At 48.3% G+C, this 25,366-nt stretch overlaps 1 protein-coding gene and 1 non-coding gene across 2 annotated transcripts; both read left to right on the top strand.

Annotated features, from left to right (window-relative positions):
* The first annotated feature begins 2,635 nt into the window (after nt 1–2,635).
* Nucleotides 2,636–14,663, top strand: LOC116987030 (pepsin A-like). The gene is made up of 9 exons (XM_033042920.1): nt 2,636–2,694; nt 4,351–4,513; nt 6,757–6,878; nt 8,440–8,554; nt 10,243–10,442; nt 11,226–11,345; nt 12,736–12,880; nt 13,697–13,795; nt 14,517–14,663. Exons 1-9 carry the CDS (start codon nt 2,636–2,638, stop codon nt 14,661–14,663), a joined length of 1,170 nt encoding a protein of 389 aa, XP_032898811.1.
* A 10,350-nt stretch (nt 14,664–25,013) lies between these two features.
* Nucleotides 25,014–25,205, top strand: LOC116987107. Its single transcript, XR_004415647.1, has one exon. It is a non-coding gene; the product is annotated as a U2 spliceosomal RNA (small nuclear RNA).
* Nucleotides 25,206–25,366: the final 161 nt, after the last annotated feature.

The following is a 25,366-nucleotide window of genomic DNA, read 5'->3' as shown; positions in this document are numbered from 1 at the left end:
ATGCTGCCGGAATTCTGGGAGCACAACAAGTTGGATCTGATCCAACGCGGCAACACTCAACAATGTTCCACACTGCAGACATCGACTGAACCTCTTCTCAACTACATGGATGTAAGTTACATACAACAGCTTGGGTCTTCAGAACAATGTACAAACATAGACAATAGGTGTAGGAGTAGGTCATACGGTCCTTCGAACCAGCACCGCCATTCAATGTTATCATGGCTGATCATCCCCAATCAGTACCCCGTTCCTGCCTTCTCCCCATATCCCCTGACTCCGCTATCTTCAAGAGCCCTATCTAGCTCTCTCTTGAAAGCATCCAGAGAACCGCCCTGAGGCAGAGAATTCCACAGACTCACAACTCTCTGTGTGAAAAAGTGCTTCCTCATCTCCGTTCTAAATGGCTTACCCCTTATTCTTAAACTGTGGCCCCTGGTTCTGGACTCCCCCAACATCGGGAACATGTTTCCTGCCTCTAGCGTGTCCAAACCCTTAATAATCTTTCAATAAGATACCCTCTCATCCTTCTCAACTCCAGAGTGTACAAGCCCAGCCGCTCCATTCTCCCAGCATATGACAGTCCCGCCATCTGTCCAAGCCCCCTTCACAGATGCTGCCTGACCCGCTGAGTTCCTCCAGCACGTTGTTTTTGTGTAAGAAACGCTGGAGGTATCTAGGAAAGTGATTGATCGAAGGTCATTATAGCTGCCAATAATTTTGTTTCCATTGACATCTGAGATCAGGTGCTGGGGAATAACACGGTACAATAGATGTCAAGGTTATACAAAGTTGTACACCTTATCCAATAAATGTGCACTTGGCCTGAATTTCCTTTGTTGACCAACTAAGTAGTTGCAAATGCACTTACGAATTTGGTCGCAATCCAGTTTGGTTCAGTATTCTCAGAGCGTTTCAATATTCTTGAACATGTTAGAAAAATAGATCTAAACGTTTCTTCCTGTGTTTAGTTTCGAGAAGCAAAGCGTAAAAAACAGGCCCTTCGGCCCACCGAGTCCGTGCTGACCAGCGATCCCCGCACACTAACACTACCCTACACACACTAGGGATCACTTACAATTACACCAAGCCAATTAACCTACAAACCTGAACATCTTTGGAGTGTGGGGGGGATCCTGGAGATCTCGGAGAAAAAGTGTTTCCTCGTCTCCGTTCTAAATGGCTTACTCCTTATTCTTAAACTGTGGCCCCTGGTTCTGGACTCCCCCAACATCGGGAACATGTTTCCTGCCTCTAGCGTGTCCAAGCCCTTAACAATTCTATATGTTTCAATGAGATGCCCTCTCATCCTTCTAAACTCCAGAGTGTACAAGCCCAGCTGCTCCATTCTCTCAGCATATGACAGCCCCGCCATCCCGGGAATTAACCGTGTAAACCTACGCTGCACTCCCCCAATTGGTACAGTGAAATTTGGGGTCACCATACAGCCATAAGAATAAAAAAAGAACACAGAACACGATAAACATCCCCACACAGCGGAATCAACGTTTCCCACTGTGGGGGAAGGCACCAAAGTTCAGTCATCCTCTTTGATGTTCTTTGATGTTCACCTGTGGTCAGGTGAATATCAACGAACCTGAGGTCGTAGGTTTAAGGACAGAGGTTGAAGATTTAATAAGCACCTGAGGGGCAACTTTTTCACATAGAGGATGGTGGGAATATGGAACGAACTGCTAGAGGAGGTAGGTAGGTCCAATAGCAATATTTAAATGACATTTGGACAGGTACGTACATGGATAGGACAGGTTGAGAGGGATATGGGCCTAATGTTGGCAGGTGGGACTGGTGTAGATGGGGCATGTTAGTTGGCGTGGGCAAGTTGGGCCGAAGGGCCTGATTCCTTTCAGTATGACTCCATGTAGTAAACCCTTGGCAATCCAGGAGAGGCATAGAGTCATATATCAGAGAAGCAGGCCTTCCGGCCCACAATGTCCATACTGCCCATTGCACCTATCCACACTCATCCCATTTACCAAAGGTAGACTCAAAAAGCAGGAGCAACTCAGCGGGACAGGCAGCATCTCTGGAGCGAAGGAATGGGTGATGTTTCGGGTCAAGACCCTTCTTCAGACTCGACCCGAAACGTCATCCATTCCTTCTCTCCAGAGATGCTGCCTGTCCCGCTGAGTTACTCCAGCTATTTGTGTCTATCTTCGGTTTAAACCAGCATCTGCAGTTCCTTCTCAAACATCCCATTTACTAGCTCCACGCATTAAGTCTGTAGTCCTCTAGACAAGAGATTTGAACATTCACATTGGCCGAACCGTTTAAGAATACATCCAACTTATCTGCCAATGCATATGTAAAAATTCCATGTCATTGTTTTTCGCCACAGTTTTTTAATCCAATTTCTGATTGTGTTATCTTTCATAAACCTTATCTTTAATTGCACACCACTTAACCTACTTACAAACCAACTTGTATCATTCACATTGAGGACTGTCCTTAATAAGAGAGATTATATTCGAGATAAAGGAATCACAAGGACTTTACTATTGACTCTCCTCATGTTGAATGATGGAATCTGTGTCCATGTGGCATGGGTTCCTATGGTATAAATATCGTGCCTCAGAAGCCAGACCTCAGATTCCGCAAAGAGTCCAGCTGATTCAACATGAAGTCGCTGATCTTAGCTCTCGTTTGCCTGCAGCTCTCTGATGCTCTGATGTACAGGTAGGACAATCTTAACCCTTGAATGGGAGATGGAACAGAATCCAGGTTTATCAGGATGATGCCTGGATTAGGGCAACATTGCATTAGTGCTAGAGCTACTGCCTTGCAGCACCAGAGACCCGGGTTTGATCCAGACCACGGGTGCTTGTCTCCCCGCTTTTCTCCCCGTGACCTGCGTGGGTTTTCTCCGAGACCTTCGGTTTCCTCCGGCGTAGACTGGATAGACTCGGCTTGTACTCGCTAGAATTTAGAAGTTTGAGGGGGGATCTTACAGAAACTTACAAAATTCTTAAGGGGTTGGACAGGCTAGATGCAGGAAGATTGTTCCCGATGTTGGGGAAGTCCAGAACAAGGGGTCACAGTTTAAGGATAAGGGGGAAGTCATTTAGGACTGAGATGAGAAAAACATTTTTCACACAGAAAGTGGTGAATCTGTGAAATTCTCTTCCACAGAAGGTGGTTGAGGCCAGTTCATTGGCTATATTTAAGAGGGAGTTAGATGTGGCCCTTGTGGCTAAAGGGATCAGGGGGTATGGAGAGAAGGCAGGTACAGGATACTGAGTTGGATGATCAGCCAAGATCATATTGAATGGAGGTGCAGGCTCGAAGAGCCGAATGGCCTACTCCTGCACCTATTTTCTATGTTTCTATGTACAGGTTTTCAGGTTAATGGCTTGGGATAAAATTAAAATAAATTGTCCCTAGTGTGTGTAGGGTAGTGTTAATGTGCAAGGATCGCTGGTCAGTGTGGGCTCGATGGGCCGAAGGGACTGTTTCCGCACCTTATTAACAAGGATGACAAGATATTAATTCATTAGGATATGCTCTGCATGGATCGCATGTGACCTCATGACAAGCGAGCCATTCGCAGAGTACAGATACATGATAATGGGAATAACGTTTAGATAAGGACTGAGACCAGGAAAAACCTTTTCACCCAGAGAGTTGTGAATCTGTGGAATTCTCCTCCACAGAAGGCAGTGGAGGCCAATTCACTGGGTGTTTTCAAGAGAGAGTTAGATTTAGCTCTTGGGGCTAACGGAATCAAGGGATATGGGGAAAAAGCAGGAACGGGGTACTGATTGTAGATGATCGGCCATGATCACATTGAATGGCGGTGCTGGCTCAATGGGCCGAATGGCCTACTCCTGCACCTATGTTTCTATGTTTTCTATGAGGGAAGAGTCAAGAGTATTTTATTGTCATGTGTCCCAGATAGGACAATGAAATTCTTACTTGCTGCAGCACAACACAATATGTAATCGTAATAAATAATATAACAAACACTCAGAAAAAAAAGAACAAATAATAACAGTGCAATAATAATAGTCTATTGTAGTTCATAGCTTATGAGGTTGTAGCGTTTAATAACCTGATGGCTGTGGGGAAGAAGCTGGTCCTGAACCTGGCTGTTACAGATTTCAGGCTCCTGTACCTTCTTCCCGATGACAACGGAGAGATGAGTGTGTGGCCAGGATGGTGTGGGTCGTTGATGATGCTGGCTGCCTTTTTGAGGCAGCGACTGCGATAGATCCCTTCGATGATGGGGAGGTCAGAGCCGGTGATGGACTGGCCAGTGGTCACAACTTTCTGCAGTAAACACGATGAAGTCTGGGTGTGGGAATAACATTTCCGACTTTCTTCCCGCATTCACAGGGTTCCCTTGACTAAGGGGAAATCTGCCCGGGATACTCTTCGGGAGCAGGGATTACTGGACGACTTCCTGAGGGAACATTATTCCGATCCCTGCGCAAAGTTTGATGGTCTCACCGGTGTGGCATCCCTGTCATCTACAGAACCAATGATCAACTTCCTGGACGTAAGTTATTCCCGACTGTTATAAGTGGAAGTGTGATGGAAAAGGCACACATTACTTACAGCCCAGTGGTATGAATATTGATTTCTCTAACTTCAAGTAATCCCTGCAATCCCCCTCTCTCCATTCCTCCCCCACCCAAGTCACACCAGCTTCTCGTTCTCACCCAGCAAACAGCTAACAATCCTTTATCACTGTTAGTTTTTTGCATATCTTTCATTCATTTGTTCTATATCTCTCCACATCACCGTCTATAATCCCTCGTTTCCCTTTCCCCTGACTCCCAGTCTGAAGAAGGGTCTCAGCCCGAAACGTCACCCATTCCTCTCCAGAGATGCTGCCTGACCCGCTGAGTTACTCCAGCATTTTTGTGCCTATCCGGTGTAAACCAGCATCTGCAGTTCCTTCCTACACTGTACCCTTTTCCTCTCTGCAGAGAGTTGCGGAAGCAGCCAGGACCATCACGCACAAACCAACCTCACTTCCATTGACTCCATCTGCATCTCACGCTGCCTCGGCAAGGCCAGCAGCATCATCAAGGACCAGTCTCACTCCCTCTTCTCCCCTCTCCCATCAGGCAAGAGGTACAGAAGTGTGAAGATGCACACCTCCAGATTCAGGGACAGTTTGATTCTTCCCAGATGTTTTCAGGCAACTGAACCGTCCTCTCACCAACTAGAGAGTGGTCCTGACCTCCCATCTACCTCACTGGAGACCTTTGGACTATCTTTAATTGGACCTAACTTTATCTTGCACTGAATGTTATACCCTCTATCCGGTATCTGTCCAATAGACAATAGACAATAGACAATAGGTACAGGAGTAGGCCATTCGGCCCTTCGAGCCAGCACCGCCATTTAAAGCGATCATGGCGGTTCATCCCCAATCAGTACCCCGTTCCTGCCTTCTCCCCATATCCCCTGACTCCGCTATCTTTAAGAGCCCTGTCTAGCTCTCTCTTGAAAGCATCCAGAGAACTGGTCTCCACCGCCCTTTGAGGCAGAGAATTCCACACTCACAACTCTCTGTGAGAAAAAGTGTTTCCTCGTCTCCGTTCTAAATGGCTTACTCCTTATTCTTAAACTGTGTGGCCCCTGGTTCTGGACTCCCCCAACATCGGGAACATGTTTCCTGCCTCTAGCGTGTCCAAGCCCTTAATAATCATTGACCACTGTGTAAACATGTTTAGTCATAGAGTCCTACAGCATGGAAACAGGCCATTCGGCCCAACTTGCCCACGCCGACCAACAATAGTCTTTTCACTGAAGATAGACACAAAAAGCTCAGCGGGACAGGCAGCGTTTTGTTTCTATCTTCGGTTTAAACCAACAACTGCAGTCCCTTCTTTCACAGAAGTCTTTTCACTGACTGGAAAGCACAAATATCTAATCACTGTACCTCGGTACATGTGACAATAATAAATTAAACATGTCTCCTGTTAGCACCCTTTAGTTTCCTGTTCCTCTCGATCCTTTATCCACCCATCTGCTGATCCCCCCCTCACCTGTATCCACCTATCGCTCGTCAGGCTTTGACTTGCCCCCACCTCTCTTTTCCAGCTTCCTCCTCCCCACTCCAATCAGTCTGAAGAAGGGTCCCGACCTGAAACGTCACCTATCCCCATTTTCCACAGATGCTGCCTGACCCGCTGAGTAATGGCCCTGTCCCACTTAGGAAACCTGAACGGAAATCTCTGGAGACTTTGTGCCCCACCCAAGGTTTCCTTGCGGTTCCCGGAGGTTTTTGTCAGTCTCCCTACCTGCTTCCACTACCTGCAACCTCCGGCAACCACCTGAAACCTCTGGGAACCGCACGGAAACCTTGGGCGGGGCGCAAAGTCTCCAGAGGTTTCCGTACAGGTTTCCTAAGTGGGACAGGGGCATTACTCCAGCATTTTGTATTCTACACAAGATTCCAGCATCTGCTTTTGAGTCTAAAGACGCACTTTATAAAGACATAAAGTGTGTAAAAACTTCGGATGCTGTCTGTGTGGAGTTTGCACGTTTTCACAGTTTCCTCCCGTTGCTCCGGTTTCCTCCCACATCCCAAAGATGTGCGGGTTTGTAGATGAATCGGCCCTCTGTGAAATTGCCCCTAGTGCGTAGGGAGTGGACGAGAAAATGGGATGGTGTGGGATCGCTGGTCAGCGCGGACTCATTGGGCTGATGCACAGACTCTGAAAGGCCCGTGCTGACTTTCCATGTTGTAAATCTGAACTAAATATTATTTGTGTTTTTTACCGACAGCTGTCTTATTATGGAACAATCAGCATTGGTAATCCTCCACAAAGCTTCACCGTCATCTTTGACACTGGCTCATCCAACCTCTGGGTCCCCTCTGTCTATTGCAGTGATGCTCCCTGCAGTAAGTCAACGTTCCCTGCTCTTGGATGTATTTGAAGTTTTACTCGTATCCTGCGATTCCTTACGGTGGCGTAGCGGTAGAGTTGCTGCCTTACAGCGCTTGCAGCGCCAGAGACCAGGGTTCGATCCCGACTACGGGTGCTGTCTGTACGGAGTTTGTACGTTCTCCCCGTGACCTGCGTGGGTTTTCTCCAAGATCTTTGGTTTCCCTCCACACCCCAAAGATGTACAGGTTTTTTTAGATTAATTGGCTTGGAATAAATGTAAATTATCCCTAGTGTTGGATAGCGTTGGTGTGTGGGGATCGCTGGTCGGCACGGACTCGGTGGGCCGAAGGGCCTGTTTCTGCGCTGTATCTCAAAACTAAATAGACAATAGACAATAGGTGCAGGAGTAGGCCATTCGGCCCTTCGAGCCAGCACCACCATTCAATGCGATCATGGCTGATCATCCCCAATCAGTACCTCGCTCCTACCTTCTCCCCATATCCCCTGACTCCGCTATCTTTAAGAGCCCCTTCTAGCTCTCTCTTGAAGGAATCCAGAGAACCGGCCTCCACCTCCCTCTGAGGCAGAGAATTTCACAGACTCACAACTCTCAGATTCACAACTCACAACTAAACTAATTCCTCTGTAATTCCTTACACTAGCTCCGCCAAGGGCTGCTGGATCTCCTGGCTGCTAAACATTCTAATTCCCCTTCCCATTCCCACATTGACCTTTCAATCCTGGGCCACCTCCACTGTCAGAGTGAAGTCACACACAAACTTGAGGAACAGCACCTCATATTCCACTTGGGCAACACACAACTCAACCAAGATAGACACAAAATGCTGGAGTAACTTAGCGGGTCAGGCAGCATCTCTGGAGAAAAAGGATAGGTGATGCTTTGGGTCAAGACCCTTCTTCAGGCTGTCCTGAGCCGAAACGTCACCTATCCATGTTCTCCAGAGATGCTGCCTGACCCGCTGAGTTACTCCAGCACTTTGTGTCTGCCGACTAAGAAATCCCATCGACACTAGTCCCACCTGCCAGCATTTGGCCCTTTACCCTCTAAGCCTTGTACCTGCCTAAATGTCTTTTAAATATTGTTATCATACCGGCCTCAGCGACCTCCTCTGGCAGCTCGTTCCAGCAACGATGGTGTGGTGTCAAAAATCATCTTTAATTAGAAGTGAGCTTTCAGGAAACCATTGGCAATAGACTTTGATTGAGTGCGGGTCTGTATTTTTTGTTTAGTTTAGAGATACAGCACGGAAACAGGCCCTTCGGCCTACTGTTTCCACGCCGACCAGTGATCCCCGCACATTAATATTGCCCTACACACACTGGGGCCAATTTTACATTTACACCAAGCCAATAAACCTGTAAACCTGCACGTCTTTGGAGTGTGGGAGAAAGCCGAAGATCTTGGAGAAACCCCACAGGTCGGTAGAGGCAAGTCAGGATCGAACCCGGGTCTCTGGCGCTGTGAGGCAGCAACTCTACCTTGCCGCCCATGGTGTTATGTTCTGCTGAAACCTTTTTTTCAATTTAACGGAAGGAACTGATGTCTCTTTTCAGTGAGCCACACGAGATTCTCCCCGTCCTCCTCCTCGACCTACCGTTCAAATAACGAGCGCGTTGCCATCCAATACGGAACTGGGAGCATGACGGGAATATTGGGATACGACACACTGAGAGTAAGTAGACTTCACTCCTCACCACGTCACTCCAAGTTCAGTCAAGTGTGTTTTCAGATCACCTCTCACGCCCTCTCACCCATTTTTTTAATTTTTTATTTATTTATTTTTTTTAAAATTTGTTACAAAAAATGTATTCAATTATTAAAAATAATATTGACACTACAATAAAACAAGCCAGATCCCACCACCATAATACAATACAAACATGTATCCATTATAAACTACCATACAACGATGTTACAATCCTTATTGAGGATACATTCAACACCCTGCGGAGCCCAGCGGTCCCGGAACTCCCTCAGGGTGCCCGTAGACAGGGCGTATTCCCTTTCTAACCCCACCCGGGCACGGACGTAACCCCAGAAAAGGGGCAGGCTGCTGGCTCGGGTAGAGCCCTCTACCTTCTGGCGCCGTGACTCGCGGATGGCCAGCTTGGCCAGGCCCAGGAGCAACCCAACCAGGACATCTTCAGCCCTACCCTCTCCCCTACGCACAGGGTGTCCAAATATGGGGATGATGGGTGAAAAATGCAGCCAGAAGGCAAGGACCCCCTCTCACCCTGGCCACAAACTCTTTGAATCACTTCCCTCTGGAAGGCGACTCCGGACTGTCAAAGCCGCCACAGCCGGACATCAAAACAGTTTTTAATCCACGAGCAGTAGCTCAACTCAACACCCACAAGTCTGTAGCCTCCTTGTGCTCTGGCATTTTATTTCATTCTTCATATGTGGAAATTATGATGTTTTATTTTATTTTATTTTATTTTTAAAATATTTTTATTAGAAGCATATACGTCATAACCAAAACGCAATTTGTTTATCAATTACATATTAACACAGCGTCTGTTTATATATATATTTATTTATTTTTTTTGAAAGATAGAGCTAGAGAAAGAAGGGAGGGAGAAAATATTAAAAAATAAAATAGATTACTAATATCACAATTTTGGAGATAGGTCCATAGATTATAAAGTATAATTATTCATCCAATCTTGATGTTTTATATTTAATTGTCTAATGTATATCGTGCTGTTACTTGCGAGCAAAGCACCGTGGCAAATTCCTTGTATGTGAACATATTTGGCTAATGAAATTAATTCAATTCAATTCAATTCAATTGTCACATGTACTGGCAGTGGTTTACCTTATGCCCCTGTCCCACTTAGGAAACCTGAACGGAAACCTCTGCAGACTTTGTGCCCCACCAATAAGTCTCCAGAGGTTTCCATTCAGGTTTCCTAAGTGGGACAGGGGCATTATAGATAGACACAAAACGCTGACGTAACTCCAGCGGGCCAGGGGACGTCTCTGGGGAGAAGGAACGGGTGACGTTCCGGTTTTAGACCCTTCGGTCAAACCAACGCCTCGACCCGAAACCCCGCACGCTCCTTCTCCCCAGAGACGCCGCCTGTCCCGCTGAGCGTCGCCAGCACTTTGTGCCCATCCTGGCGAGTGAGAGGTGGACAGATGGACACAACACGCTGGAGTAACTCAGCGGGTCAGACAGCATCTCGGGAGAGAAGGAATGTGTGATGTTTCGGGTCGAGACCCTTCTCCAGACGTGTCCCACTGAGTTACTCCGGCGCTTTGAGTCTGTCTTGGGTGTAAACCAGCACCTGCAGTTCCTTCCTACAAGGTGGATACAGGATAACTCCAATTACATTCTCTTGATCTTGTTCCTTCTAGGTTTCTGACATCACCATCCGCGGCCAGGAACTGGGTTTAAGTTTGACTGAACCTGGCGGATTCTTCAACCATGTCAAATTTGACGGTATCTTGGGCATGGGCTACCAGTCTCTCTCTGCAGAGGGCGCCACCACTGTGCTACACAACATGATCTCTCAGCAAGTTATCTCCGAGCCCCTCTTCTCCGTCTACTTGACCAGGTCAGCGTCTCCCACCTAAACCTTGTCGCGCCTTCGATGACTGAACAGAGCGCCCTTAATGCCGTGGATAGACAGGGGTTGTGGGGAGAAGGCAGGAGAATGGGGCCGGGAGGGAGAGGTAGATTGGCCATGATTGAATGGCGGAGTAGACTTGATGGGCCGAATGGCCTAATTCTGCTCCTATCACCTATGACCTTATAGAAACATAGAAACATAGAAAATAGGTGCAGGAGTAGGCCATTCGGCCCTTCGAGCCTGCACCGCCATTCAATATGATCATGGCTGATCATCCAGTTTAGAAGGATGAGAGGGCATCTCATTGAAACATATAAGATTGTTAAGGGTTTGGACACGCTGGAGGCAGGAAACATGTTCCCCATGTTGGGGGAGTCCAGAACCAGGGGCCACACACAGTTTAAGAATAAGGGGTAAGCCATTTAGAACGGAGACGAGGAAACACTTTTTCTCACAGAGAGTGGTGAGTCTGTGGAATTCTCTGCCTCAGAGGGCGGTGGAGGCCGGTTCTCTGGATACTTTCAAGAGAGAGCTAGATAGGGCTCTTAAAGATAGCGGAGTCAGGGGATATGGGGAGAAGGCAGGAACGGGATACTGATTGGGGATGATCAGCCATGATCACATTGAATGGCGGTGCTGGCTCGATGGGCCGAATGGCCTACTCCTGCACCTATTGTCTATTGTCTAATAAAGTATTCATTCATTCATTGGTTCTTTGAGTGTTTTCGATGATTCTGGGCTATAATGATTCTAACCATTGTTTTGCAGAGTGGATGGTGAGTCAGGAAGTGAAATCATTTTTGGCGGTGTCGACCCCAGCCACTACCAAGGCTCAATCAACTGGGTACCTGTCACACATCAAGCTTACTGGCAGATCGAGATCCAAAGGTACGTGCTTGCAAATCTCTGACCAATACAATGTTGAGAGTAGCTCGCTCGCTACCCATCGGCCTTCAAAGATTAACTACATCAACCGGTGGTGCAGCGGTAGAGTTGCTGCCTCACAGCAGCAGAGACCCTGGTTCAATCCTGACCACGGGTGCAGTGAAGACTTGCGAGGATGTTGCCAGAACCCGAGGGCCAGAGCTATAGAGGGAGGCTGGGCAGGCTAGGACTTTATGACTTGGAGAGCAGAAGGACAGGGGTGGCACAGTGACACAGTGATCGAGTTGCTGCCTCACAGGGCCAGAGACCCTGGTTCGATCCTGACCACGGGTGCTGTCGGTACAGAGTTTGTACGTTCTTCCCGTGACCACGTGGGTTTCCTCCGGGTGCTCCGGTTTCCTCCCACACTCCAAAGACGTGCAGGTTTGTAGGTTAATTTCCCCCAGTGTGTAGGATAGAACGAGTGTACGGCTGATCAATGGACAGCATGGATTCAGTGGGCCGAAGGGCCTGTTTCCATGCTGCATTTCTAAACTAAATCATACATTCTAAAACGGCATTAAAAAGACCCCTGGACAGGTACATGGATAGGAAGAATTTGGAGCAGGGGTGGGGAGCCTGCGGCCTTAAGGCTGCATGTGGACTCTTGGCCATTAAGTGCGGCCTTTTGAATGAATCCAAATTTTGTAGAACAAATCCTTTTATTTTTATTAATATGTTTTAGTTTGTCTTTTATTATTTTTATTTTTATCTTAAAATGAACGTATTTAAAATACCAAAGAGTAAAAAAAGATTCAACAAAATAATCCTCCCCAACTGACGGCCACAATTAAAACATTAGGAAGTCACGAGGGCTGTTTTAACAAAACAATGTACATTTTGAAGTATATCTAATTGAGGTTTCTTGGATGCGGCCTCATTAGATTACAGCTAACTTAATGCGGTCTTCCGACATGAAAATGTTCCCCGCCCCTCATTTAGAGGGATATGGGCTAAATAAGGGCAAGTGGGACTAGCGTAGATTTGGCATCTTGGTCGGCAGGGACCAGTTGGGTAGAGGATCCTGTACCTCATGACGCCATGTTTAAGAAGAAACTGCAGATGCTGGAAAAGTCGAAGGTAGACTAAAGTGCTGGAGAAACTCAGCGGGTGCAGCAGCATCGATGGAGCGAAGGAAATAGGCAACGTTTCGGCCTGAAACCCTTCTGGAAATAGGCAACGTTTCGGGCCGAAACCCGGAAGGGTTTCGTCCCGAAACGTTACCTATTTCCTTCGCTCCATAGATGCTGCTGCACCCGCTGAGTTTCTCCAGCACTTTTGTCTACCTCACGACTCCATAATCTGGAAGGGTTTGACAGTTGTTGACCAAGTCAATGTGTGTTTCTTCCCTCAGAGTGACTGTCAACGGGCAGGTGGTGGCTTGCAGTGAGGGTTGCCCCGCCATTATAGATACCGGCACCTCCCTACTTGTTGGACCCACCAACGCCATCACCAACATCCAACAGGCAGTCGGAGCCACACCTGGTTCCTATGGCCAGGTACCATTCACCTGTACTCACCTGTACTCACCTGTACTCACCTGCACCGTTTAATGTGTTATACAATCACCACCATGTTCTCTCCATTCAACTCAATTAGTTTAGATGTTTAGTGTAGCGTGCTTTGGTTTACTTCCAATTAGTTTAGTAGAGTTCTGTTTACATTAGTTTAGTTTAGTATGGTTTGGATTAGTTTAGCATAGTTTAAGAAAGAACTGCAGATGCTGGAAGAATCGAAGGTAGACAAAAATGCAGGAGAAACTCAGCGGGTGAGGCAGCATCTATGGAGCGAAGGAATAGGCTCAGGTCACCTATTCCTTCATTCCATAGATGCTGCTTCACCCTCTGAGTTTCTCCAGCATTTCTGTCTACCTTAGTATAGTTCAGATTAGTTTAGCATAGTTTAGTATAATTGTTCATTGACTTCTCTAACTTCATGTCTGCCTTGCTTTCCCTCTCTCTCTCCATCCCTCCCCCACCCTAGTCATCGTACTAGTTTCATTGTCGTCATGTTGAGATTCACTGTCTTTACAACTCGTTATCACCTTCCCCACAGCCAACAATGGACCATTGTGGGCTCCACGTTTTCCCTGATCATCGTTGCTGGCTTTGATTTGTCCTTTTCACACCTTTGATTCATTTTTCCTTTGTACCCTTTTCATATCTCTCATTTCCCTCTCCCCTGACTCTCAGTCTAAAGAAGGGTCTCGACCCGAAACGTCACCTCTTCTTTCCCTCTCGAGATGCTGCCTGACCCGCTGAGTTACCCCAGCTTTTTGTGTCTGTGATCTGAATAATGTTGCCCTTGTCTTTCAGTACTCCATAAACTGCAATGATCTCAGCAGCATGCCTGATGTGGTCTTCACCATCAATGGACACGATTTTACTCTTCCTGCTACTGCCTACGCACTCAAGGTACGTCATTGGACTCTGTATGGTATTTGTTGCTTTTTCTCGGATTACTTAAATGTGTTCATAAATATGTTTACGGGTTCATAAATTCTAGGCGCAGAACAGGCCCATCAAGTCCACCCTGCCATCCAATCATGGCTGATCTATCTCTCCCTCTCAACCCCTTTCTCCCCATAACCCCTGACACCCGCACTAATCAACAATCTGTCAGCCTCCGCCTTAAAAATGTTCACTGACTTGGCCTCCACATCCGTCTGTGGCAATGAATTCACCACCGTCTGGCTAAAAACATTCCTCCTCGTCTCCTTTCTCCATCTCCTGCTGTACCGGGCACTCTAGGCGTAGACCGTGGACTGTTGCTAATTGCTTTCCATCTCACGGGGCAAGGGGGACCCAGCGTGGGGGGAGGGGGGACAGCCGAGAGGGCGGGGAGGGGGGGTGCGGAGGATGAAAGGACCTGGCATGGGATACTTTTAAACTTTGTCAGCGCCCTTTATGTAGCGACTCTTTGCATACCTTGAGGAAGCAAAACGAAGTATATCACTGTGACTTGGCACATGTGATAATAAAATATTCACTCATTCACTCATTCACTCACTCACTCACTCACTCACTCACTCACTCACTCACTCACTCACTCACTCACTCACTCACTCACTCACTCACTCACTCACTCATCCATTCACTCATTGAGTGATTCATTCATGTATTTATTCTCCTCCAGTCCACCTACTACAACCAGGTTAGCTGCATGAGCGGATTTGGTGACACCGGCTCCAACCTCTGGATTCTGGGCGACGTCTTCATCGGCGAGTACTACTCCATCTTCGACCGTGGAAACAACCGCGTGGGTCTGGCCAAGGCCGTTTAACTCTTCCGTCCACCACCCACCCCCATTGAAGATCCAGCCCCATTCAACTTGACTGAAGCCATCTCGCGATCCCCAGAGTCGCAACTCTCAACACGCCACCCAGTAGCAAAGATCAAGATGTCACTCTCGGATGTCCTATACTGAAGATACTCTACTGACAGCTTCGAGTTCAGCGGCGATTTTCTCCAAGGTTGGGAAAATTGAAGGGGAAAAGGAAGATAAAAGTGGAAGAAATGATGCCGTCTGGATGGGATCTTAACACAGCCATGAATGAATGTTGGGCTGGGCTGGAGATGGATAGTTAATATTATATAATTATTTCTGCTCTCTGCATTTCTTTCTCATTTCTTCCTTGGTTCAGCTGTGACTTTCCATAATTCAATCCAAAACCATGCGCATTCAGCTCAGTTTGGATGTAAAGGTGATCTAGGAATTACACAGCGTATTATCCTCTCCCGTGAAACGTCTGTTATTAAATAATGCCTGCAAATGTTCAATAAAATGGAATAATGAAACGCATATTATCAGACTTTCGGTTGCTTTCTTCATGTCAGTTTGTACGTGTGAGGTGGGGCTCAACTCACTCAAGCATTGCACTAAAGTTAGACACAGAGTGCTGGAGTAACTCAGCGGGTCAGGCAGCATCTGTGGAGAACATGGATAGGTGACGTTACACAGAGTGCTGGAGTAACTCAGCGGGTCAGGCAGCATCTGTGGAGAACATGGATAGACACAAAGTGCTGGAGGAACTCAGTGGGTCAATAGACAATAGACAGTGCAGGAGTAGGCCTTTCGGCCCTTCGAGCCAGCACCACCATTCAATGTGATCATGGCTGATTATCCCCAATCAGTACCCCGTTCCTGCCTTCTCCCCATATCCCCTGACTCCGCTATTTTTAAGAGCCCTATCTAGCTCTCTCTTGAAAGCACCCAGAGAACCCACCTCCACTGCCCTCAATAGCAAGAATGTCGTTCCTCAAATTAGGGGACCAAAACTGCACACAACACTCCAGGTGTGGTCTCACTAGGGCTCTGTACAACTGCAGAAGGACCTCTTTGCTCCTATATTCGATTCCTCTTGTTAAAAAAGGCCAACATGCCATTCGCTTTCTTCACTGCCTGCTGTACCTGCATGCTTACTTTCATAGACTGATGTACAAGGACCCCCAGATCCCATTGTACTTCCTCTTTTCCCAACTTGACCCCATTTAGATAGTAATCTGACTTCCTGTTTTTGCTACCAAAGTGGAAAACCTCACATTTATCCGCATTAAACTTCATCTGCCATCCTCCTCACAGTTCACACTGCCACCCAGCTTTGTGTCATCTGCAAATTTGCTAATGTTATTTTGAATCCCTTCATCCAAATCATTGATGTATATTATAAATAGCTGCGGTCCCAGCACCGAGCCTTGCGGTACCCCACTAGTCACTGCCTGCCATTCTGGAAGGGACCCGTTAATCCCTACTCTTTGTTTCCTGTCTGCCAACCACTTCTCTATCCATGTCAGCACTCAACCCCCAATACCATATGCCCTAATTTTGCCCACTAATCTCCTATGTGGGGCATTATCAAATGCTTTCTGAAAGTCTAGGTACACTACATCCACTGGCTCTCCCTTGTCCATTTTCCTAGTTACATCTTCAAAATATTCCAGAAGATTAGTCAAGCATGTTTTCCCCTTCGTAAATCCATGCTGACTCGGACCGATCCTGTTACTGCTATCCAAATGTTCAGCTATCTCATCTTTTATAATTGACTCCAGCATCTTCCCCACCACCGATGTCAGGCTAACTGGTCTATAATTCCCTGGTTTCTCTCTCCCGCCTTTCTTAAAAAGTGGGGTAACATTAGCTACCCTCCAATCCACAGGAACTGATCCTGAGTCTATAGAACATTGGACAATTATCACCAATGCGTCCATGATTTCCAGAGCCACTTCCTTAAGTACCCTGGGATGCAGACCATCAGGCCCTGGGGATTTATCAGCCTTCGGTCCCATCAGTCTATCCAACACCATTTCCTGCCTAATGTGGATTTCCTTCAGTTCCTCCGTCACCCCACATCCTCTGGCCACTACTATATCAGGAAGATTGTTTGTGTCCTCCTTAGTGAAGACAGATCCAAAATATCTGTTCAACTCATCTGCCATTTCCTTGTTCCCCGTCAGGCAGCATATCTGGAGAACATGGATAGACACAAAATGCTGGAGTAACTCAGCGGGTCAGGCAGCATCTGTGAAGAACATGGATAGGCGATGTTTCAGTTCGGGACCCTTCCTTGGTTGGAGAGAAACCGAGTTAACATTTCAGGTTAAGACACGGTAGCACAGCGGTAGAGCTACTGCCTTCCAACGTTTACAGCGGCAGTGACCCGGGTTCGATCCCTACTACGGGTGCTGTCTGTACGGAGTTTGTGCGTTCTCCCCGTGACCTGCGTGATTTTTCTCCAAGATCTCCGGTTTCCTCCCACACTGCAAAGACGTACAGGTTTGTAGGTTAATTGGCTTTGGTATATATGTTAAATTGTCCCTTGTGTAAGATAGCGTTAATGTGCGGGGATCGCTGGTTTGGCGCAAACTCAGTGGGCCGAAGGGCCTGTTGCCACGCTGTATCTCTGAACTGAACTGAACAAAATGCTGGAGTATCTCAGCGGGTCAGGCAGCTTCTGTGGAGAACATGGACAGGTGACGGGACCATTCTTCAGACTGATTCAGATAATTGCACTAGATTGTTTAGTATTGTGCAGGTGAGTTTTGTGGAGGAAGGAATTGCGGATGCTGGTTTACACCAAAGATAGACACCAAATTCTGGAGTAACTCAGTGGGACAGGCAGCATCTTGGGAGAGAAAGAATGGGTGACGTTTCGGGTTGAGATCCTTCTTCAGAACACTAGATTGTCTGGTTTAGCTCAATGAAGCTGTTACAATAAAACAGCTTGCAATTTGAATAGGGATATTGATTGTGGAAAGAAGGAACTGCAGATGCAGGTTTACCAAGAAAAAAATGACAAAATGCTGGAGTAACTCATCGGGTCAGGCAGCATCCCTGGAAAACAGGAAAGTTGTTGTTCAGCTGGAAAGAGTGCAGTGAAGACTTGCGAGGATGTTGCCAGAACCCGAGGGCCAGAGCTATAGAGGGAGGCTGGGCAGGCTAGGACTTTATGACTTGGAGAGCAGAAGGACAGGGGTGGCACAGTGGCACAGCGATCGAGTTGCTGCCTCACAGGGCCAGAGACCCTGGTTCAATCCTGACCACGGGTGCTGTCGGTACGGAGTTTGTACGCTCTCCCTGTGACCGCGTGGGTTTTCTCCGGGTGCTCCGGTTTCCTGCCATACTACAAAGTAAGTAAGTAAGTCAGTAAGTTTATTGGCCAAGTATTCACATACAAGGAATTTGCCTTGGTGCTCCGCCCACAAGTAACAACATGACATACAGTGACCTTTACGAATGACTCAGAAAACACTAAACATTAATAATAATAAAACATTAATGATAAAACACCATTGATCAAGCATGTGAACCAACAAAATACCAGATCAAAGGGAGGCTACAGATTTTTGGCTGTTGAGTAGAGCAACTACTCGTGGATAAAAACTGTTTTTTATGTCTGGCTGTGGCAGCTTTGACAGTCCGGAGTTGCCTTCCAGAGGGAAGTGATTCAAAGAGTTTGTGGCCAGGGTGAGAGGGGTCAGAGATGATCTTGCCCGCTCGCTTCCTGGCCCTTGCAGTGTACAGTTCATCAATGGAGGGAAGGTTGCAGCCAATAATCTTCCCTGCTGATCGGACGATTCGCTGCAGCCTCCAGGTGTCGTGCTTGGTGGCCGAGCCAAACCAGACCATGATGGAGAAGGTGAGAACAGACTCTACGATGGCCGTGTAGAATTGGACCATCATTGCCTGTGGCAGATTGTGCTTCCTCAGCGGCCGCAGGAAGTACATCCTCTGTATCAATACAATACAAAGAGGTATCAATTTGCAGATTTATTGGCTTCTGTAAATTGTCAATTGTTCTAGTATGTGTGGGGCGATGCAAGTGTACGGGGTAATCGCTGACCAGTGCGGACTCAGTGGGCCGAAGGGCCTGTTTCCATGCTATCTCTCTCTCAAGTCTAAAGGATGGTCTTATGGAGGCTTATAAGATCACGAGGGGAATAGATCGGGGGAAAGGACAGTCTTTCACCCAGTGTTTAAGAAGGAACTGCAGATGCTGGAAAATCGAAGGTACACAAAAATGCTGGAGAAACTCAGCGGGTGCAGCAGCATCTATGGAGCGAAGGAAATAGGCAACGTGAAGAAGGGTTTCGTCCCGAAACGTTGCCTATTTCCTTCGCTCCATAGATGCTGCTGCACCCGCTGAGTTTCTCCAGTCTTTTACCCAGAGTTGGGGAATCAGAAACTGGAGGTCATCGGGTCAGAGGGGAAAGATTTAATAGGGACCTCAGGGGAAACTTGTTCCACACAAAGGGAGGTGGGTGTGTAGAACGAGCTACCAGAGGAGGTAGTTGAGGCACAACATTTAGAGGGATATGGGTCAAACACAGGCAGGTGGGACTGGTGTAGGTGGGACAAGTTGAGCCGAAGGACCATTTTCCACACCGTATCACTCTATGATTCTATGATTCTATGACATTGGTCTCCTTTCATTGAACATAAATACAAAACGGACGCTAGGGTCGGGTGAGCGGGCGTAGGGAAGGGTAGTGTGATATATCTCCGCTTCTGCTTGCTGCTGCTTGCTGCTGCTGGTGCCAACGATGACAGCCACGGTGTACTGCTCCTTGCTGTTTTGTATGTGTTTGTTCTTTTGTGTCGTCTGTGAAAACCCCACAAAGATTATTATTAGTAATGTTTAGTGTTTTCTGAGCCATTCGTGAGTGTCACTGTTTTTCATGTTGTTACTTGTGGGCGGAGCACCAAGGCAAATTCCTTGTATGTGAATACTTGGCCAATAAACTTACTTACTTACTTGTTTCACTTCTTCGTTAGTTCAGGGGTTTTTCCTTTTTTTCTTTCGTGTCTTTTTCGAAATTCTTTCTTTTCTTTTTCTTTTCTTCTTCCTTTCCCTTTTTTCCTTTTTACTTTTTTCCGGTTTAGTTATTAGTTTAAAAAATGTTAAAACTGAAGCTGTACGAAAATTGTATAACTGTTATGTCGATTACTTTCTCCTTGTACAACTGCTTCTAATAAAATTAATATTTAAGTAAACTATTGATCGCCCATTCACACTAGTTAGTTTTTAGTTTAGTTTAGTTCACAGACACAGCGTGGAAACAGGCCCTTCGGCCCACCGAGTCCCTGCCGACCATCGATCGCCCGTTTACACTACACTTTAAGACCTTAGACTTTAAAGATACAGTGTGAAAACAGGCCCTTTGGCCCAACAAGTCTGCGCTAACGAACAATCACCCTTTACACGAGCACTATCCTACGTATTAAGGACAATTTACAATTTACAGAAGCTAATTAACCTACAAATCTGTGTGTCTTTGGAGTGTAAGAGGAAACCGGAGCACCCGGAGAAAATCTTCAAGGGGCCGAATGGCCAGCTGCATCTATTGTCTATTGTCTATTGCCTATTGAGCCAGCACTGCCATTCTCTATGATCATGGCTGAACATCCACAATCAGTACCCCGTTCCTGCCTTCTCCCCATATCCCTTGACTCCGCTAATTTTAAGAGCTACTAGACCAAGTGCAGACCCGTTGGGTCTGTTTCCCCAACGGCGTTTGCGGGGGGGGGGGGGGGGGGGGGGGGGTAAGAAGAGGGGAGGGAGGGGAGAGGAGGAGGAGGAAACGGGATAGATTTGGGAGGGAAAGGAGAGCGGGGGTAGGGGGTGAGAGATGGGGAGAGAGATGTGGGGGAGGGGGGGATGGGGAAGATGGGGAGGAGGGAGGGAGGGGGAGAGGGGTGGGGAGAGAGAGGGGAAAGAAGTGGGGGAGGGAGAGTGGAGGGGAAGGGGGAGAGAAGTGGAAGATTGGGGAGGGAGGAGGAGAGGGGTAGTGGGAGTGATGGAAGAGGGATAGGGGGAAGGGGGTGGGGGGGGAGAGGGAAGGGGGGTGGGGGAGAGAGGGAAGGGGGGTTGGGGAGAGGGGTGAGGAGAGGGAAACATAGAAGCATAGTAATTAAGTGCAGGAGTAGGCCATTCGGCCCTTCGAGCCTGCACCACCATTCAATATGATCATGGCTGATCATCCAACTCAGTATCCTGTACCTGCCTTCTCTCCATACCCCCTGATCCCTTTAGCCACAAGGGCCACATCTAACTCCCTCTTAAATATAAACAATGAACTGACCTCAACTACCTTCTGTGGCAGACAGTTCCAGAGACTCACCACTTTCTGTGTGAAAAATGTTTTTCTCATCTCAGTACTAAAGGATTTCCCCTTTATCCTTAAACTGTGACCCGCTTGTCCTGGACTTCCCCAACATCGGGAACAATCTTCCTGCATCAGACAAATGCAATTCAGGACTTTTCTCTTCACAAGCAAAGTCAGAATGACGGTTAGTGAAGAATTCGAATAATCGCTGAGCGTTCTGATGCTGCGCGCACCTCCTGCACCAAAGGGGGGGGGGGGGGGGGGGCGTGTGTCGTCACACACAAAGATCTTGTAGCGGAGAGCTCCGCTATAAGACCTTTGGTCACATACTAAGCACGCGCCACCACAAACAGATGAGCATCTTCTTGAATGGAGAGCGCGTGGCTGCCTCCACAAACAGTCACACACACTGAGGACCCGCCCCCACAAAAAATATTTTGTGAGGAATGGGAGGAGGAGGGTGGAGAGGGAGAGGGGGAGGGGGGGGGGTGAGGGGGGGGAGGGGTTGGAGCGGGCGTGCATGAGTCGAGAGAAGAGAAAAGGGCAGAGAGAGAGAGAGAGGCTGGTACAACAACATAAAAGCTGGATAACCTCAGCGGGTGCAGCAGCATCTATGGGCCGAAGGAAAAGGGCAACGTTTCGGGCCGAAACCCTTCTTCCGGGTTTCGGCCAAAAACATTGACCATTCAATTCGCTCCATAGATGCTGCCGCACCCGCTGAGTTTATCCAGCTTTTTTTTATGTCTACCTTCGATTTTCCAGCATCTTTAGTTCCTTCTTAAAGACAGAGACTGAGCACGGTAAGGGAATGAGGTGGGAGAGGGGGAAGAGTGTGGAGGGAGGGGGAGAGTGGGATGGGAGGGGGAGAGGGGTGGGGGGAGAGAGAGAAGTGGTAGAGTGGGGAGGGAGGGACGGAGGGGGAGAGGGGTAGCAGGAGTGGTGGAAGAGGGACAGGGGGAGTGGTGGAAGAGGGACAGAGGGGTAGGGGAAGGGGTGGGGGAGAGAGGGGAAGAGAGGGGGGATGAGGGAGGGAGAGGGGTGGGGTAAGGGAAGAGAAGTGGGAGAGGGAGGGGTAGGGGGAGTGGTGGAAGAGGGACAGAGGGGAAGGGGGCGGGGAGAGAGGGAAGGGGTGGGGGAGAGAGGGATGGAAGAGGGGTGAGGAGAGGGAGAGGGGGAGGAGAGAAGGGGGAGAGGAGTGGAAGAGTGGGGAGGGAGGGAGGGGTAGCGGGAGTGTTGGAAGAGGGACGGGGGAGTGGTGGAAGAGAGACAGAGGGGTAGGGGAAGAGGTGGGACAGGGAGGGGAAGAGAGAGGGGTGAGGGAGGGAGAGGGGTGACGTAAGGGGAGAGAAGCGGAAGAGTGGGGAGGGAGGGGTAGGGGAAGGGGGCGGGGGGAGAGAGGGAAGGGGGGTGGGGGAGAGAGTGATGGGTGGGAGAGGGAGAGGGGTGAGGAGAGGGAAACATAGAAACATAGAAATTAAGTGCAGGAGTAGGCTATTTGTCTCTTCGAGCCTGCACCACCATTCAATATGATCATGGCTGATCATCCAACTCAGTATCCCGTACCTGCCTTCTCTCCATACCCCCTGATCCCTTTAGCCACAGGGGCCACATCTAACTCCCTCTTAAATACAGCCAATGAACAGGCCGCAACTACCTTCTGTGCCAGTGAATTCCAGAGATTCACCACTCTCTGTGTGAAAAATGTTTTTCTCATCTCGGTCGTAAAAGATTTACCCCTTATCCTTAAACTGTGACCCCTTGTTCTGGACTTCCCCAACATCTGGAACAATCTTCCTGCATCTAGCCTGACCAACCCCTAAAGAATTTTGTAAGTTTCTATAAGATCCCCCCTCAATCTTCTAAAATCTAGCGAGTACAAACCGAGTCTGGGGCTGATTTTACTTCGGAGTCACGTGAGTGACTACGTGAAGAACCCGCTCAGTGCGCAGGCGCGGCATTACGCCAGCAGTGCAACAGCGGCAGCAGGAGTTAGGCGCTCCCGCTACAGAATGAAACGGACCGTCAGGTGAGTACCCTGAGGTCGGGTTTCTTTTACAGGGGAGCCCCTTTTTCTGCTTATGTTTTACAGGCAGAGAAAAAGGCTCTGGAACAAAACTGTCCCCCGTTCGAGGAGGAACGGTTTCCGTCGGGAAGGGGGGCAGCAACAGGCGGTAGGAGCGACCCGGTGTTCCGCAATTCCCCGACACCGTGCCGAGCCCAGCCCGATAGCGGGCTGGATGCATAGCCACCCGAAGAGGCATCCGGCAGGTGTTCCCGATTACGGACGGGACGTCTCTCCACCCACATAGGGGGAGAGAGAGCCGCCTGAGCTGCTGGAGCGGCTCTCGGTGCAGGTGCCTGCGAGACGCGCTGCTTGAGGGGCGCTCCCGCTACTACAAGGCACAAAAGCTCTAGAAGAAGGCGGTAGGAACATTTACCGGGCGCTCCGCTATCCCCACACCGCGCCGAGGCCAGTCCCGCTAGTGCCTGAGCTGCGGGCTGGATGTTCAGCCATCCGAAGAGGCCTCCGGCCGGTGGCTTCCGACTTGTCGGAGGGGACGTCTCTCCACCCGCATGGGAGAGAGACAGCCGCCTGAGCCGCTGGAGCGGCTCCTGGAGCAGGAGCTCCTGCGAGACACGCTACGTGAGGGGCAGTCTCGCTAGAGGGTTCAGGCATACCCTCCACAGTGCCTAGGCACTGCCCATCGCTTCCTCCTTAGTGTGGTTAGCTTTGGGGTGACCAGTGGCTGGGCTGGTCATGAAGAGGGGTCACTGGCTGAACAATATCGGGAGTATGCTTGAGGTACAGGATCAGGAAGAGCTGCTGGGTGTGGCCGCTATGTGGCTCCACCACTAGCGAGGTGGCTTTTCAGTCTCAACTGATGGCCAGCTTACTACCTGTCTTTTCCAAAAAACCTCTCCAAGACAGGTAGCCATGAGGCGTTGGTTTTATCACGCCTCCCCTAAATTGCATTTACTCAAAGTGCCCGCCATTATTGGGGGATACATTGAGCAGCGCATTTAACCTAAATATTTTAAAAATGCATTTGGTACCCTGACGTCGGCTATCATGTCCACCTGCTCATTCCAGAAGGGCAGGGTAGTATGGCAAAACACCTGACCCTACTGTTCAACGGTATACCTCATAACTTCTCAAATGAACTCACAAACCTGCCCTCAATCTATGAAATTAACAGGACTATGAGAACGCCGACCTCACAAGCACAGATCCTGCTACCTGGCACTTACCAAACCAGTCCTAAAAAACTGGACGAAGTGTTCAAACTATTCGGCACAAGAGGGCAGAGTCTGGAATGAGCACCACACTAAACCAGACAGCAGTACCTCTACGTGTCCACCAGGGGCGTCTACCTCATGGTACTGGTGAAAGCTCGGGGCCTGCATGCCAAACCCGTAGCATTTTAGGCCACGGCCCAGAGCAGGCCCCAGGGAAAATGCGCCACCCCCCAACAAACATCGTCCCTACAAGAACAAGGAACCAGAAACCGAAGAAAACAACAATGAAGACAGATAAGTATGGTTCCTACCATCACATAAAGGTTAAGGGTTGTACTAACAAGGGGTGGGTGAATCACGCCTGGTTAGGAAGCTATCACTCTTGGTAGTTATATACCAAAAAATAAATACAAGGGGAATAGAATTAATATCTTGCCACCAATTCAGCAAGCACCCCAAGTGGTCTACCCTCCCACGATGGTGAATGTCGCACCATCGTTGATAAACCACCTGAGTATTTCACCAGGTATACCCATTCATGGGATTTGTAACTACTACCATGGATCCAAGGATACTTTATGGTAGACATCGACCTTGAAGATGCACACTATTCAGTACCTTCTCATATAAGTTTCGGATATACCGCAATTACCTGGATGGAATAACCATGATGAGCGTTGCGGCATTTAAGTCAAAGTTATCCAGAATCAACTAGCCCTGACACTTAGAAACATTCCGTCATGGCATGTCTATATATTAACGACAAACTATCCTTGGATACAGCTTTAGCTGCATCGCTTCTCGGCCTTTTGGCTAAGATCAAGTGTAGTATCTGTTCTTATCAGTTTAATAATCTGATACGTCCCTTATCTAGGGACCATATATTAAATTGAATTTTGGAACAGGGAGATGGAATAGGGGCTTGCTCCGTCCACTCCACGCATCGACCCAGTATTGCAGTGCCTCTGGGAACGGTGCACAAAATATATATCCAGATATTTACATTGACCATCCACAACTTTGTTATCTGGTATTCATTAAGACTATCAGTCATGGTGCATTAACCACCAATCAATTACGTGGCAAAGTAATTGGGATATAGCAGCATTACCAGCTACTGAACTTTGTACCTTTCCTATGAGCTGA

The sequence above is a fragment of the Amblyraja radiata genome, chromosome 24 (genome assembly GCF_010909765.2).
Source record: "Amblyraja radiata isolate CabotCenter1 chromosome 24, sAmbRad1.1.pri, whole genome shotgun sequence".
Taxonomy (NCBI): Eukaryota; Metazoa; Chordata; class Chondrichthyes; order Rajiformes; family Rajidae; genus Amblyraja; species Amblyraja radiata.
This window is presented reverse-complemented; position numbering and strand designations above follow the sequence as displayed.